Source organism: Giraffa tippelskirchi, chromosome 14 (assembly GCF_054371585.1).
Source record: "Giraffa tippelskirchi isolate mGirTip1 chromosome 14, T2T-mGirTip1v1.2.pri, whole genome shotgun sequence".
Lineage (NCBI taxonomy): Eukaryota > Metazoa > Chordata > Mammalia > Artiodactyla > Giraffidae > Giraffa > Giraffa tippelskirchi.
The window spans coordinates 58,449,816-58,465,526 of record NC_137288.1 but is presented as its reverse complement, the minus strand read 5'-3'; the positions used below and the strand labels follow the sequence as shown (position 1 = coordinate 58,465,526).

Genomic DNA, 15,711 nt, shown 5'->3' with positions numbered 1-15,711 from the left:
ATGACAGCAGACCAGTTAGGTGTCTTGGGTCTCGGTCTCAGCTCTACACTGACTCTGAGATTCTGTCAGAGCCCTTCACCTGTTTGGGCTGTTTATAGATGATGGGGCTGGACTGGTCCCTTCTAGCTCTGTGCCATTTTCCAGGGTGGAGTGTGATGAATAAAACCCTCTCAAGGTAAGGAAAGACAAGGCATGAGAGCTGTGTGTGGGTGGGTGCTGTTGTGCTGAGAACTTGATCAGCCTTTCCAGATAAAATGAGGTCTCCCCCACACCTGCCGCCAGAGGGTACCTGCTAGAACTAATAGCATGTGTTTGAGGATGACAGCCAGGGGTCCGGTCCAAGAATTGTCATCAGACTCTTATCAGTTAAATAGCAGATAAGGGGTTCTGTGGGCTTCCCTGGTGGCCCAGCAGTTAAGAATCTGGCTGCCTATGCAGGAGATGTGGGTTCAGTCCCTGGGTTGGGAAATCCCTGGAGAAGGAAATGGCGACCCACTCCAGTCTTCTTGCCTAGAAAATCCCACGGACAGAGCAGCCTGGAGGGCTACAGTCCATGGGGAGAGTCAGACACGATGTAGTGACTGAACAACAGCAGAAGGTTCCATAAATGGCTCTGTGAGTTCATATGCCTGGCTTCATACAGGTTGTCCAGAAAAGGGAGAATTTAAACAGAGTCATAGAAGAGCTGCCACCAGGAAATTTTTAGAAAAAAGTATATTTGCTCATGACTGTGGTGTTTGTTCAAGAAAATGTGGTTGCATGAAAGCTATTTTGAATTTAAAAACAGAAACAAGAAAACAGATGCTGCTGTAATGGAATAAGAAGTACTTGCCAGGCCCTGTGCATGGGGCTGACTTCCCGGGTGGCAGTAGTGGTCAGGAATCTGCTTGCCAGTGCAGGAGACGCAAGAGACTCAGGTTTGATCCTTGGTTCAGGAAGATTCCCTGGAGTAGGTAATGGCAACACACTCCAGTATTCTTGCCTAGAGAATCCCATGGACAGAGAAGCCTGGCAAGCTGCAGTCCATGGGGTTGCAAAAGAGTCAGACACAACTGTGCAACTGAACACACACAGTGTGAACGAAGAGGGAAACAGTCTTCTCATGCAGGAGGTCTAGGGGTGAACTGGTAGAACCTTGCAGATGGTGACTCTAGTCACTTTAGAACTAACAGCGTTTTTTCACATTTCTCATTCAAAATGATCACCACTTTCCCTGGAACAGTACTTTGCTTTGATGGAAGCGAAAAAGAGGAAGGGACGTATCAGGGAGTCAAGAAAAACAGGCACACTCATCATCTTTCCTTGTGTCTGAATTTTCAGATTCCTGACATTCACCACTTTATGGTCCGGTCATTGAGGAAATCCTCAGATAACTATTTTTATTCTTGCGTTCCCAGGAACATTTCCTTTCTTAGCTCACGTAATTAAGGATTTACACCAAGTATGAAAACTGCTTCTGTGCCAGAGTCTTGTGGGCCCAGCCCATCACAGAGGCAGCCGGTTAATCTTAGAGAAGCCAGCAGCTCCACACAGTCACATGTAAAATATCTAACTTAGTTATGTAGCTAAGTTCAGCTCATGAAAACAGGCCCATTTGTACTGTTCATGTTTGGTCGGAAAAGAAAAAAAATCCCATGACAGACCACTGTTCTGAAAGTGTACAGAGCTGCTGGTTCCACTGATGGATTTGAGCTGAGTGCAGTGGACAAGTGCTCGGTTTCTCAGTGTTGAAAATTACCATGGAAATTTTACTTACTCAGTGATTGTCTTGAGCAATTTGTTTCTCAGTAACACATGTTAAATGCTTAATATACATTTGTTCCATGATTTTTCAATAAAGACTTTTGACTAGCTCTTACCAGAATCTAATTCTGTTTAGCATGTAAAACAGTGACCTAGGAAAGATGGGATCACACTTTGTCCTATGTTGTCAACATGGCTTCCTGCATTCTCCCTCCATTTACATTTGTTCATCCAGGGGAGTACAGACTGCCACGCTGAGTCAGGCCTGCGTGATGGTGGCCTGCTCCATTCACTCGGCCGGCATTGTTGAGCACCGGTTAATGCTCAACATTAACTGTGCTAGAACTTGCACACATACATAAGCCACTGTGTCAGTTTGTACTTTGTAGAAACCCCAGGGCCAGACTAAGCAGAAGCATGCTGCAAGCCCTTCTCGCCATGGCTAAGAACCCTTTCACACATCGGTCCTTAGACAACTAGATCCAAGAAATGGGTGGAGTAGTAAAAAGTAGTCATTAACTTACCTGCGAGACCAAGCAGAAACCTTGCAAAGGTTTATACTCAATGGGATTTAAGCTTAAGAAGAAATGAACAGTTTGCTGGGTGGACCATACTGTGGACAGGTGCCTTGAGGATGCTGGGGAAGGTACCTTTGTGCGTTTGATGCTGGCTCCTTTCCTGTAGCAATTTACAATTCAGCAAGACAGGACAGGAGCAATGTCACCACCACAGGGCCAAGTTGTGGGCTCGGGGTTTTCAGGCTTCGTGTTTGCTGGACAAAACCTCTTAGGTAGTTGTAGAAAACAAAAGGGATTGTATTATAGAAAATGGTGAGCCTATTGTTTGGAAACCCAGATTTAGGCAGAGAATACTGGAAATTGCAGTCGAATAAACAGAGCTCACAGAAAGGGGGATAAGAGAGCATACAGAAAGGGCAAGTGCAGGTGCCGCACTGAGGCTGCAGGGCAGTCGGCCTCATCCCCAAGGCCTTGACTGAAGCAGTGTTCCTCCCTCCTTCCCTCCGTCCCTTCTTTCTTTCATTTAACAAGTGCTACAGAATGCCCACCATGTGCGGGGTGCTGAGCTGGGTGACTGAGGGCCTGGTAGGCAACAACAGACATTTGGGCTTCTTTCTGAAGAGCATCGGGACACAGTAAGGGTGTCTAAATGGGGGTCATGCATGGCCTGGTGTACATTTGTCAGATTTGTCAGATCAGCTCTGTGACCCTGTGTGACCATTTCCTTTGCTGTGCTGGGCTGTTCATTTGTGGGTCTCGAATTCCTCAGTGCCCTTCTGGGCAGCCTGTCCAGCCAGCCTGCACGTGAGCACCATGACCATCTGTCTCTCCCTACCCCCAGCACGCTCATTTGCCCGCTCACAGGGTTCCTGTTGGGCAGCAGCTCACGCAGCTTCCAGTCACCCGTGAGCTGACACGGCCTCTGTCCTGTGGGGTCTGGGCTCTCATGTAAAACCATTGATTTAATCACTGTCCATATCTTTAGGGCTGGTGGGGGAGGACAATGGATTTCACCAGGTGAGGAGATTTGAGGGCACCCTTAACTGTCAGGTGACCCAGGGCCTGGGATCCGGCATCCGTGGTTGAGACCAGAGGGCCTGGGAAATGCTGAACACATCTGGCTTTGGATTGCCTCGTGGCATCCTGAAGCCTGGATGCAAGGCGCTTTGGGGGCTGTGGAGCCCCCGATTCTCTCGGCACTGTCAGGGTGGCCTGTGGGGGCCCGGGTGCTCACGGGCCGTGATTACTCTGGCGTCCTGGCAGTAGCCTTTGCTCACGGGCTTTACTTTAATTTCAGGGAAATACCGAGCAGCAGACGAAGACAAAATTAACCCAGCTCCTTACTTAACCTGTGAGAGCTTCCCGCATGCCGTGGACCACATTCTGCAGCATCTGTTGTGAACCATTACGTGAATCTGAAGCAACTTGAAACACAGCTTTTCATCGACTGGAATCAATCCCTCAACACACTCAGCGCCGGCCTAGACAGACACAGACCACTCAGGCTGCTCACCGTTTAACCCTCTTTTATTGTACAGTAATTAGAAAGAAAGGTATTGAATTGCAGCCAGCCACTCAGCCTGGCTAATCCCTTTTATTTTGTAAAAGAAGATGAGATCAAAAAAAAGGGAAATCTGAGATTGCATGTTCCTTTTAAAATAGTCATCAGGTTAGCGGGGCTGGAGGAGAGTCTGCTGCAGGGAGCCTCGTTCTCTGCCCTCTGCTCACTGGTAAATTGGCGGGGTTCAGGCTGACTACAGTTGAATGATGTCTTTTTAAGTTATAAAGTACTATACTGAAGGGTGCGTTAAGCTGTAGTTTTAATACTGAGTTCAGCTGTGAAATCTGTCAGAAGGGCCGAGTACAGGACAGAAGCAGCAAAATAAATTGTCCTTTAGCCCAAGTGATGGGAGTGGATTTGCTTTCACGGATGTTGAAAACTAGATTAGCTACTGTATTATTCCCAGCCTGGGTGACTTCTTTTTCTCTTCATTAACCAGAGATGACTAATTTAAATTTAGAACCTGATTTTAATTTAAAATAATATTTCCATTAATAACCTATTCATTGCAGATACCTATTATACTGTGTAACAGTTGTTTTGGAAATTTTATGTAAAATTAAAACTATCAGTATTTCACAGATGTTTTAATTAGACATTGTTATTAACAGGAACAGTGCAGAAACTAAAATCAAGCCTTTAATGTCTTACAGACCATGCATTTTTGAGGTTAGTGTCCACCTGGGCCCCATTAACTGTACATTTGCAAGATTTCATTATTTTTGCCTCTGATACTTTGGGAAAAATCCTTCAGAAGCTATTGGGACAGATTCAAGCTTTTATGTACTTGGTTACCACGGCTGTAAAATGAAATCTCGTCTTGTAGCATGGATGATTCTTCTCATGTTAAACCCACCAAAATGAAGGAGACTGAGCAGGTAATGATTTTCCTTGTGCATTTGCATACAGTGATGATCCTGGGCCTTTGCAGTTGTTTTACTGGGCTCATGGGCCCTGGATTATCAGCATGTAATTGTCCATCATCTTGGTGCTCCCTGTACTGAAGCACACAGCAGTGTTGATGAGCTTTGGGTTTTGATGCTTGTTTAGAGATCAGCTTGGTCTTAGGTGGGAGGGGGCAAAGCTGAATGGCCACTCCCCCTCCTCCTGGCTGTTTGCTGAACGCTGTTCTTACTGTGCAGATGCCCGGACTTAGTCCTTGCACATGCCAGAGTGCAAAAAAAGCAGTGCTGGGACACCATCCACATGGGAAGGAGGAGGGCAGTGGCAGGGGCACAGAGCCTGGCCAGCATTTCCAGCACGCCCCTTCCATGACCCTAGCCACTCCCCTAGCCTCTCCTGCCTCTCCTCCCTTCTCTGTAGAGATAACCATGGTGCCCACCACGTAGGCGTGTTTGTGAGAGTTAAATGCACTGCCCACATATTAAGGACTTTGAATAGAATCAGGCAGATGCTAAGTGTCCCACGTTTGTGATGATGACATGCAGATAGAGGAGTGTGCACATTTAACCATCTGGGAAAGTTTGGTAGAATTCATCTCTATAGTCAGTTCAGTGGGGAAGGTCTTCCTGAGAATTTAAAAAAGAGACATTCTACGATATTTGAACTTCAGACCAGAGCTGCAAAGAGGGAAGCCCCATGTGCAGGCAGAGAGGCTGCTGATATGTTCACCTGTGGCCTGTTCCTCAGCACCCGGGACAGCGATTCCTTGGCCCAGGCGTTCTCAAGCGTTTGCTCGCTGCTGTGTGTGAAGTGCCTGCTAGGAAATAAGTGTATTAGAGAAGGATCTGGCCTGGAGGGCCCTTACTAGGTGAGGAGCCAGGGAGGATACCCAAGGTAGTGTGAAGACCCTATGTCCCCGCCCTCTGACGTGTCCTGACTGCACTTGTTAGATTACACTTGGACCTTCACTCGTCTCCTCTCCCCACCAGACAGGACTGTGTCTGCTACAGCACAGAACAGGTACTCAGGCGGTCACCAGACCAATCAAACTTAGCTGTAAATATTACAAGAATTTAATGCTAGAACGAATAGCTGTGGGTAGGGAGGAGAAAATAAGTTTCATTTTAGACTTGCTGTCCATGGAAGAGGCCCACTAGACACTTAAGTAATGGCTCTGATGCTCTGGGGACAGGTTAGCGCTAAAGCCACGCAGTAGACATGACTGATAGGTGAGGGGCAGGAGAGGGTAAGGCACCGTGTGCACCCAGCTCCACCGAGAGAAATGGCTGCTCCACTTTCCTCCGCTCTCACGTGGCCCTGGAGGCCATTAAAACCTTAGTTTACTGTTTTATTTCTTTAACAAACGTTATACAGGGCTTTCTAACTGACCTGTCCACAGTGTGAAGTTTGTGAGGATAAATAGAAATCTTGGTTTTTTAGGTTGAAGTTACTGGAAACATTGCCAGCTCAGCGGGTTGGTCTGCGTTGGGCCTCATGGAGGAGATTTAATAACTGAAGTATGTAAAGGACTTTATTTTCCAGCCATTACATTTCAAGGATTGTCCTGTGGTACTGACCCCAAGGATAGTGTTTGTATCAGCTTTATTGTAATCCTGTCCTGGCCCCAGAAAGGGACCAAGTGACATCTTAGGAATAGAAAGGGCATTCGAGGACATCCACTGTCGGGAGGTGGTCATTTAGCGTCTGCTGTGAGCCAGGTGTGTGCTCGGTGTGATGGGTGAAGGGCCAGTCCTGGAGAAGACACAGTTGTTGTGCCTACTTCACACTCACCATCCAGAATCAGCTAGTTCTGCAGTGACTCTGCCTACCCACCATTCCACCCCTCCCAGAGCAGACAGTGATCCCCCGAAAGGAGAAGGGGGCTCGCCCACCTCTGTCAGCGAAGGCTCCATCAAATACCTATGGCTGTGGATGTCACAGACTCCCCTGGAGTGACAGCTGTCGTCACCTAACCCTAATCCCACTTTGAAAAATTACAGGAGTGAATTGTACAGGAAAGTCAAAACACACCTGTGTTGATGATGTTCAGTTGTTTTTGGATCACTGGTGGTTCATGTAGGATGAAACTCAAGTCCTTAGGTACCTTTAATAAAGAATTTTTAAAACTGCACTAATGTGTTTCATTAAAACACTTGCCTCGGGTGGCAGAGTCCCTTTGTCCTGTTAGCAGTTATCTGCAAGGAGCCAAGTTTGTATTACAGAGTTTTCTTTGACATAAATCACAAAATTCTTGCCCAGAATAAATGCACAAGGCCTTTGCTAACTTTGTGTTATACCAGCCACTTACTACCCAAAGTATGCTGCTTTCCTTGAGAGGCAAGGTGCCCGAGCACCAGAAATCGTTTATCGTAATTCAAATGGCATCTATTAAAATGAAACTGATTTCAGTATCTGTTTCCAGTATTTAATGTCATACACAAATCAGTGCCTGCTTGTTTCACTGGCTGCTGTGCTGAGGAAATCAAAGTATTTCTTAAATGCTCACTGGGAGTAAAGCACCAAGGAAGACTGAGCAGACTGTAGCTCCAACTCCTAGAAACAAATCTTCTAATTGGGAAATAAAAGCATGTAAACAGTGCATCTAAAAGTCCAAGGGGCTCTGGCAAGTTCAAGGTGGTTGTGTAAGTCCTCGCAGAGAAGAGGTGATGTGCAGTGAGCAAAAGACTTCGGAACAGTAATCACAACGTCCAGCCTCTGAAGCACATACAGTGCTCAGACAGTCCGGTCTGTGTCATTTCATCCATTCAATAGCAGTGGCAGAAAGTACCACAACCATGGTGCTAACATTCCGGTAGGGTAAACAGACAATAAACCGTACACACAACTATGGAATGCAGTGGAGCTACTGACAAGCGATGAAGAATAGAGCCGGTAAGCATGAGGTTGCTGTTACTTTAGATAACTGGTCCATCAGGGAAGGCATCTCATGGCCAGAATGAGTGCCATGGGTGAATCGGGCGAAGAAACTGAACTGCCAGTGTCTGAATTATCAGGGGATGGCAAATGCAAATCCATGACTGGTTTTCCTGGGAAGGTCAGAGGGTCTGCATTTCCATGTTCAGGTGGAGCCGGGTCGCTGCTGTGTCCTTCGGACAGTTCTGGCCTCTACAGTTTGCCACAGTCCCCACCTATGTGTTACTATGCTCGAAGTTCTATAGGCATTTCAGTTATGACCTCTGCTTTAGAAGAAAATACCACACATGGAATTAAGTTAAAATTTCCATCAACAACTAACAGGCCGGTTTCCTATATCCCTATAAACTTAGACATACTTTTAGTCTACTTTTTAAAAAATAACTAGAGGCTCTAACCAGCAGATTAATCATGTATTAGTTGATATCTCTCAAAGCCCCACTCAAACAGAGAGGAATAAAGTTGGAATAAACCTACAAAGACAACCCACAAGAGTGGTAGAGGAGATATCAGTGGATGAGAGGGTACAGTAACCTAGGAGCTCTAAAGAGGTTGGATCGTTTGTGCTAAAGTCAGCGCAAAGGAAAAAAAACAATTCATCCTGTAAAACAACCTCGAAGACTCAAGGCTTGGAGACCCTGAGTGGAGAGGTAGTGAGGTGTGGGGCAAGTTTGAGAAGCAAGGAATTGGTTCAAAGCTGGGAAAGTGGCTGGAAGCCCCAGAAACCCTCCCCACCCTGAGCAGCCAGATGAGCGCCCTCAGTGAGGCAGGAGAGGAGGTTTACTCTGGGAGAGTGGACCTGTGAACATGAAGGCGTTGGAGACGGCGGGGCGGGGGTGGGCCAAGGTGAGATGCAGGCTGAGAATGGGGCTAGGTAAGTCTCTGCTCATGCCGCACCAGGCTTCTGGTCCCCTTCCCCTTAGATCCAGGACCAGAGTGCATGGGAACGGACGTGAAGGTTTATCTGATGTGTTTGGCCATTTAGAAGGCAACACTGATGGGCAATGGCACCCCACTCCAGTACTCTTGCCTGGAAAATCCCATGGATGGAGGAGCCTGGTAGGCTACAGTCCATGGGGTCGCTAAGAGTTGGATGACTGAGCGACTTCACTTTCACTTTTCCCTTTCATGCACTGGAGAAGGAAACGGCAACCCACTCCAGTATTCTTGCCTGGAGAATCCCAGGGACGGCGGAGCCTGGTGGGGTGCCGTCTATAAGGTCGCACAGAGTCGGACACGACTGAAGCGATGTAGCAGCAGCAGCAGCAGCAGCAACTGATGGGCACCTGACAAATCTCAGAATGTTACCAAGATAATTAAGAATAAATACTTAGAAAATTAAGCAAATGAAAAAAACGAGATGGTTATTAATTCCAAGACAGACAAAACCCAACAAGAAAGGAAATGTAACCTGATCCAGTAGCTGGCTCTGCAGTGAACATTGTACAATGAACAATGTCATAAAAATATGATTATTGAGTTAACCTAAAGCTGTAATAAAACTATATGGGGATGATAGGGAAAGACGTATGTATGTGTGTGGTATGGATGGGGCAGAGGAATGAAAAAGCTACATGTCATTTCATCCAAAGCAGGAAGTCATTTGATAATGCATAAAAGTGGTGAAGAAGCCACTAAAATAAAGGCATGATCTAAGAACAGTCATGCATGATCATTTGTAGACAAACTTTCCAAGGAACAGGGGAAGGAGAATGTGATTGAATGTAGGTGGAAGTGTTACAAAGATGAACTTACAGATTCTCAAAAGGAATGGAGGAAGGATGTGAAGGTGGGTTTCGGAAATGGAAGGTTACATGTATTTGTGGGAAGGATGGCCAAACCACATTTACCTGAACGGAGTCAGAAACTCTGGGGCAGTAAGCTAAGGGACCCAACCCTGTTGTCACAAAGCATGCTGTCCACGGGAGCCCTCCTCCACTCCTTTGCCTGTTCACTCTTAAGTACACGTATAGTACATGTTAAGTACACATATAGTACATGTTAAGTACTGTACATCTTAAATACATCTTAAGTACACGTACAGTACATCTGCTTTCCAAGTGGAGGTTCCATCCACTTGAGATTTTATGAAATCAGAAAGGATGGCAAAGGCCACAAGCAAATGCCCTAACAGCTGTAAGAAATGTCAGCTGACAGCTGGACAAAGACAATAACCCAAAAGCACAGAAGGCAGCTCTTGGAAATTGAGCAGTACAGCAGTGAGGCCATTGAACTTGAAGACCTCCATGTCCTGGCTGTCAGCAGTGCTGCTCAGGGCCATACCTAGTGACCATGAAGAAATTTCAGTTGTGCTTCTGCTAAGATGAAATGTCTTCTTGTTTCTTTTAAACTCATTTTATAAGGGTATATTTTCAACTTGATTATATTTTCCATGAAATGATGTTTTAAGAGGCATTTGAGAATATTCTATTCAAAATGATCAATACCCCCAACGTGGTTTTTTTTTTTTTAAAGGGTGAAATCCTTTGGACTATTTAGCCAAAATGTCCTTTTTTCCTGGAAGTGTTTTCTGGATGAGTCTGGCTTGCAGGGATGAAGAAAACAAGGCAAGGGAGACAACAGAAGGTGACGACCGTGGGAGAATTCTAGGAGGGGGGAGGGACGGCAGTACTTAGTGAAAGTCTTCAAAATGTACCCGGATCTGCAAGTGGATGCCTCAGATTGTGGGTTTCTGAATGAGATGTTTCCAGCTGTTTCCAACCCCATAAGGAGATTAAGGAGGAGCCTAAGAGCAGGGAGGACTGTTCCAGAAGCTCAGGTATCCCGTCCTAAGCTTTGGATCCAACAAGGAGCCGTGGCAATGGAAAGAGAAGGGCTGAACACACAACAGTGTGAGATGTGAAGATGTTAACAGGGGCCAGAACTCAAAATACTGCAACTGGTGGGTGGGGAGAGTGGTTGCTTGCCCTCACTGTTATTAGCTCATCTCCAGAGATGGACTTCCCTGGTGGCTCAGATGGTAAAGAATCTGCCCGCAATGCGGGAGACCTGGATTTGATCCCTGGGTTGGGAAGATCCTCTGGAGAAGGGAACGGCAACCCACTCCAGTATTCTGGCCTGGAGAATCCCATGGACTGAATAGTCCATGGGGTCGCAAAGAGTCAGACACGACTGAGTGACTTTCACTCAGAGATGGGCCAGTGACATTCTTGAGTGGGGCTGGTCTGTTAGGAGTTGGCTCTGCTGATAGAATGGCTAGAGTGAGAATCAGGGAGAGCTGATGAGATTCAGAATGTTGTCGGAAGGAAGCAAACTCTGCTCCCTTCCATGCTCTCACCCTTATCCACCCCTGAACTGTCCGCTGGTCAGATGGTCTGTCAAGCTTCACTTCTGATTGGCTCCCCAACTCAGAACCACCCCGTGCATCCCAATACAACTTTCCTAAGCACGCCTTTTTCAAAATAAAAATGCCAGTTCACAAAGGAGGAACACTACAAGCGATTACTCATCGAAATTTTATGGGGTCTCACTGTGAGTAAAGTCTCCACAGCATGACCTCATAGCACACATACCTGTAATTAGAATCTTCAGTATTTTGCTGACATTGACCATGAAAATATCTATTTCCAAAGTAGTACAGTTGGCCAAATTAATCCAGTCTTCAAGGTAATTTTCTGTTTTCTATTCCAATTTTCTGTTCTTCCTGTAAACTTACACTAATCAATGAGGAGGCCTCTGTGGTTTTCTTTGCGGCCAAGTCAGGGTAAATGTGACCTCACACAGACTCAAACTCACTTTGCCAGGCTGCATATCTCTGAGTCAGACTTTTTGCTGAAGGCTTGGTATGGGCGAGCACATCCAAAAAGTCGGCAGTGGTCACTGTATCCAGCTGGATCCCAGGTAAATTGCTGCTCTCTAGATGGAAACACAAGAATAACGGCTCAACAATCGACCTAATGGTGATCAATGCTCTTGAAACGCTAATAGACCTTCTTTCAAGACAATGCATAATGCAGCATCCTTAATGGTTAATGCAGCAACAGACAAGGCTAAAGAAGGTTGGGGGAAAACGTCTTTAATGTGCAACTCAGCCCCTGAAGCCCATACAAAATCTGACTTAAATGTATCATTACAAAGTATTATTTAATATTTATATAGTGCCACAAATGGATCCAGCCCCGCACAGTGTACCACAAAAATAAAAGCCTGAGCCCTAAGGAGGTTATCATCTAGGGGCAAAGTTGATCCATAACAGAACAGAAGAGGAGAAGGGAGTTGGGTGCAGAAGGAAGATTCCCACCAAAGAACGAGTTGCCAGTACAGGGAGCCACGAGGAACAGAGGCGAGGCGCCACCTGCTGGTGAAAGCTAAATTTTTAAACAATTTTCTCTCCCAGAGCCCCTTGGCCGTCATCCCCACGGTACCTGACTGGTGATTTTCAAGGGCGTTGAAGATCTTCCTCACAGGCCGCATAGCTGCTTCCCTGCAGACTAGCTTAATGTCCGAGCCAGAGTAGCCTTCGGTCTCCTGAAACACCCGCAGACCGCGCCATCAGGCAGCAGGCAGAATGCTGGCGGTGGCTACATCCTTACAGGCAGGACCAGGTGCCGGAGCCCCTGTTTGGATTCTGCATCTGTCACCCATGGACGCTATATACAGGATTCCCGGATAAACAGTGTTTGGGGGGGGGGGAGGCTGCTAACGTGTTTGGATAATCTAAGAAGCTGGGCAATGAACGGCTTCCTAATAACCATCCAAACAAAGGTGGTGAGATGCCAGTGAAAGACTGGCCCACCAAGTCAGCCTAATGGGGCCCTTGTGCCAAGATCCCAGGATGATCAAATTTGGTGGACATTTTTATTCTTGGAAATAAGATTATAACCTGTCTCTAAGGAACCTCAGAGAATACCACGTTCAAGTGCCCTTTCAAGACAGCAGTGATGCCAGTGGCCGTGGGGGCAACAGACAGGTGACCTAAAGCTTTACTGTCTGTGAAAGATGTGCATTTAATCATCACAGTAACCCTCTGTGGCCTGTTACCCATTTTACAGATGAAGAAGCTGAGGCTCAGAGAGGACGTGATGTCCCTGAGGGCACACAGCTAATATAAGCGACAGGGCCAGGATCTGACCGGAGGCCCTCTGAGTCTAAGCCCTATGCTATTTCCACTTCATCACATCCCTTTCTGCTGGAATGCTTGCAAGGGACAAAGGGCTCATTCTTTCATGAAGGAGAGGCCTGTCGGGTTGTCGGGGGTAGCTTGGATCTTTTCTAGGTGACTCCAGCTTCCGAACAGCTCACGAGATGACCCTGCCGAGAAGAGGGTCTCAGGGCGGCCTCCCCGGGCGGCTCACCCGGCTCAGCAGGCTGTACTGCAGGTCCGTGCGCAGCTCGAGGGCGCTGCTCCTGCTCACGGGGGGCAGCCAGTGGTGGATCATGGCCTCCCGGGCCTTCTGGCTCGGCAGGTCCACCAGAATCCTCTTCTCCAGGCGGCGCAACATGGCACAGTCCAGCTCCCTGAATCACGTCCGAAACAGAGGAACTGGTTTGAGGCAGTAAACTCACTTCCTGAGTGACAATTGTATCTGAAGAACAAATTAGCAGGTGACAATCCCGCATCTTCCCTGTGACGCTACGTCTGTGCTTGAGTGGACAGCACCACCACGTCATGTTGTTTGGGAGAAAGAAATAGTTAAAAAAGAAGAAAAAAAAAAAAGAGGGAGAAAAAGGGAGGGAGAGAGGAAAGGACGAAGGAAGGAGAATAAGAGAAAGAGAAAAAGAGAAAGAAAAAAAAAATCCCCCAAAGAACTCACGTGAAGGAGGTAATTTTAAGTGACTTAATTTGAGGGGAAATAAATCCAGCTAACAACAACCAACTGTGTGAGCATTCCCAATGCCACTGTGACATCAGTTACTCAGTCTGATCCTGCCAGTGAGTACATTATTCCTGACAATAACGTGGGCACTCTGGGAAAGACACTAATTCTTCCAAAATTCACATACATTCTGGAGCAAATGACAATCACTCCATTGTGAGTGAAGGTGAATGCTCCTTCCTGGGTGCCCAGTGCAAACGTGGCCCTTTGAAACACTGACCCTTGCTCCTCTCAAAACGCTATCAGGCCAGGTTTGTGCAATTTTGCTTCTGCGGGCCATTTCCTTACATTTCTTAATATATCAGTAAAAATTTCAAGCAAGTGGAAAAATAGAATAAAACAACAAATATCCACATACCTACCATTTTGACTTAACAACAGTTAACATTTTGCCATATCTGCTTCATATCTATGTATCTACTCTTGTTAGATCATTTCAATATCAATTCCATCATGAACTTCCACCCCCAAATGCTTCAGTGTGCATTTCCCCCAAAAAGGACCTTTTCAGATAACTAAAATATCATTATGACACTAACAGAATCATTAACACTGTTTGCATAATATGTCTAATGGTTATTCCATATTAAAGTCTCTCCAATAATTCCCCAAATATCTTTTACAGTTTTTTTTCAACCAAAATTCAATCAAAGATTACGTACCACGTATCATTGTATCTCTTAGATCTCTTGTAATCTAAAGCAGTCTCCTTGCCTTGGCCTCTTTTTGCAAAGATAAGGCTAGTTGTACAATGCCCCACATTCTGGATTCACCTGTTTTCCTCATGGTATCAGGTAACTGGTTCCTCTATCTCCTGTCCTCCAAAATGGAAGTGAGATCTCAAAACTTAACCAGACTTGGGACAAACAGTTCTGTCAAGTATATTGCATAGATGATACGTTTTTGTATTAATTACATTGGAATCCACATGTTGGTGTATCTCACTTTAATGATGTGATGTTTAATTACTGAGATTATCTGGTGACTGAGATTATCTGCTCTCTGCGTTGGATAAGATCTCTTGCAAAGAGTAAGTATTCTATGTAGACTACTTTGGCACTACGTGAATAGCCCTTTCCCCATGCCATTTCAACTAGTGGTTTTAGCATCTGTTGATGATCTTTGAATAAATTGTTTCATGAGAACAATGCAAAATGGCTATTTAAAAAATCTTCTCCATTCCAAATGTATTATTTGTAATTATTGTGTAAAGTGGAACTTTCCCTCATTGACTGGGGCTCTGGTTACCTTGAGCTCCCATTAAAAACATATCATTCTGAGCGTGAGTTTGTGAACTCTTTTTATGTTAAAATTTTAATCTCCTAGATGGGAAGGAAATCTCTGTTTGATTTTCCAGTGTAAGAAATTAGGAAATGCCTGTGTGTTGGTTTGGCTGAGCCACTAATGAAGAGTAACAGTGAATACATGGTCACCAAATTTTTCTGTCCTAAAGATACCAAGACTTTGCAAAGCATCTTCCCATTTCTCTTATTCTCATTCTGAATCTATGTCATGATATTTCAAGTTGAAAAGGAAATATATCTGAATCTAAATTGGAGTGACCAGATTTCTTAAAAGATTGTGTTTTTTCTTTACCTATTACTCCTCCGAGCTAAGAATCCAGTCCAGGGCACTTTCCTGACAATAACAATTACCTATTTCTTTTCGCATTTGCTTTATCAACTTCACCCTGTTGAAATTCATCTCATCAGACTCAGCTACTTGCACAACGACGCCCCCTCTCAGGGCCAACGTTTGTATTCCAGACACAGGGTCAAGGGAACGCTGCAGGCCTCTGAGTGAGAGAGTGAAAGTCGCTCAGTCGTGTCTGACTCTTTGCGACCCCATGGTCTATACGGTCCATGGAACTCTCCAGAATACTGGAGCGGGTAGCCTTTCCCTTCTCCAGGGGATCTTCCCAGCCCAGGGATCGAACCCAGGTCTCCCACATTGCAGGTGGATTCTTCACCAGCTGAGCCACAAGGAAAGCCCTCTAGGAGATTATTTTTTACATTTGAAATAATAATTAAAACTAATGCTTAAATAGCACTCACCAAGTGGCAGGTACTGTTTCAAGCACTTTTCAATATTAATATAATTTTCAGAACCACCCTATGAGGTAGATACTACCATATCCATTAAAGATGAGGAAACTGAGGTACAGAGAAGAGTAGCTTGCCTGAGATCAAAGTGAGTGAATGAAACCCCTGGACTT

At 45.7% G+C, this 15,711-nt stretch overlaps 2 protein-coding genes across 39 annotated transcripts in view; one reads left to right on the top strand and one right to left on the bottom strand.

Annotated features, from left to right (window-relative positions):
- HDHD2 (haloacid dehalogenase like hydrolase domain containing 2) overlaps nt 1-6,856 on the top strand; it is a 44,714-nt gene extending 37,858 nt beyond the window's left edge. For 14 of the 18 annotated variants that reach the window (XM_081563455.1, XM_081563457.1, XM_081563464.1 and 11 more), the window contains one exon: nt 3,559-6,856. In XM_081563455.1, the coding sequence (XP_081419581.1) occupies nt 3,559-3,662 (104 nt within the window). In that variant the 3' untranslated portion in view covers nt 3,663-6,856. The remainder of the gene's footprint in view (nt 1-3,558) is intronic. The other 4 variants (XR_014075136.1, XR_014075138.1, XR_014075139.1 and 1 more) reach the window with 2 other exon arrangements.
- A 280-nt stretch (nt 6,857-7,136) lies between these two features.
- Nucleotides 7,137-15,711, bottom strand: part of KATNAL2 (katanin catalytic subunit A1 like 2) — an 82,521-nt gene continuing 73,946 nt past the window's right edge. For 5 of the 21 annotated variants that reach the window (XM_081563434.1, XM_081563436.1, XM_081563449.1 and 2 more), the window contains 4 exons: nt 12,975-13,137; nt 12,045-12,147; nt 11,416-11,535; nt 7,137-7,925 (listed from right to left, as the gene is read on the bottom strand). In XM_081563434.1, coding sequence (XP_081419560.1) covers nt 7,885-7,925; nt 11,416-11,535; nt 12,045-12,147; nt 12,975-13,137 — 427 coding nt within the window. In that variant the 3' untranslated portion in view covers nt 7,137-7,884. Of the gene's footprint in view, nt 7,926-11,121; nt 11,536-12,044; nt 12,148-12,974; nt 13,138-15,711 lie in introns of those variants that run through there. The other 16 variants (XM_081563432.1, XM_081563433.1, XM_081563448.1 and 13 more) reach the window with 7 other exon arrangements.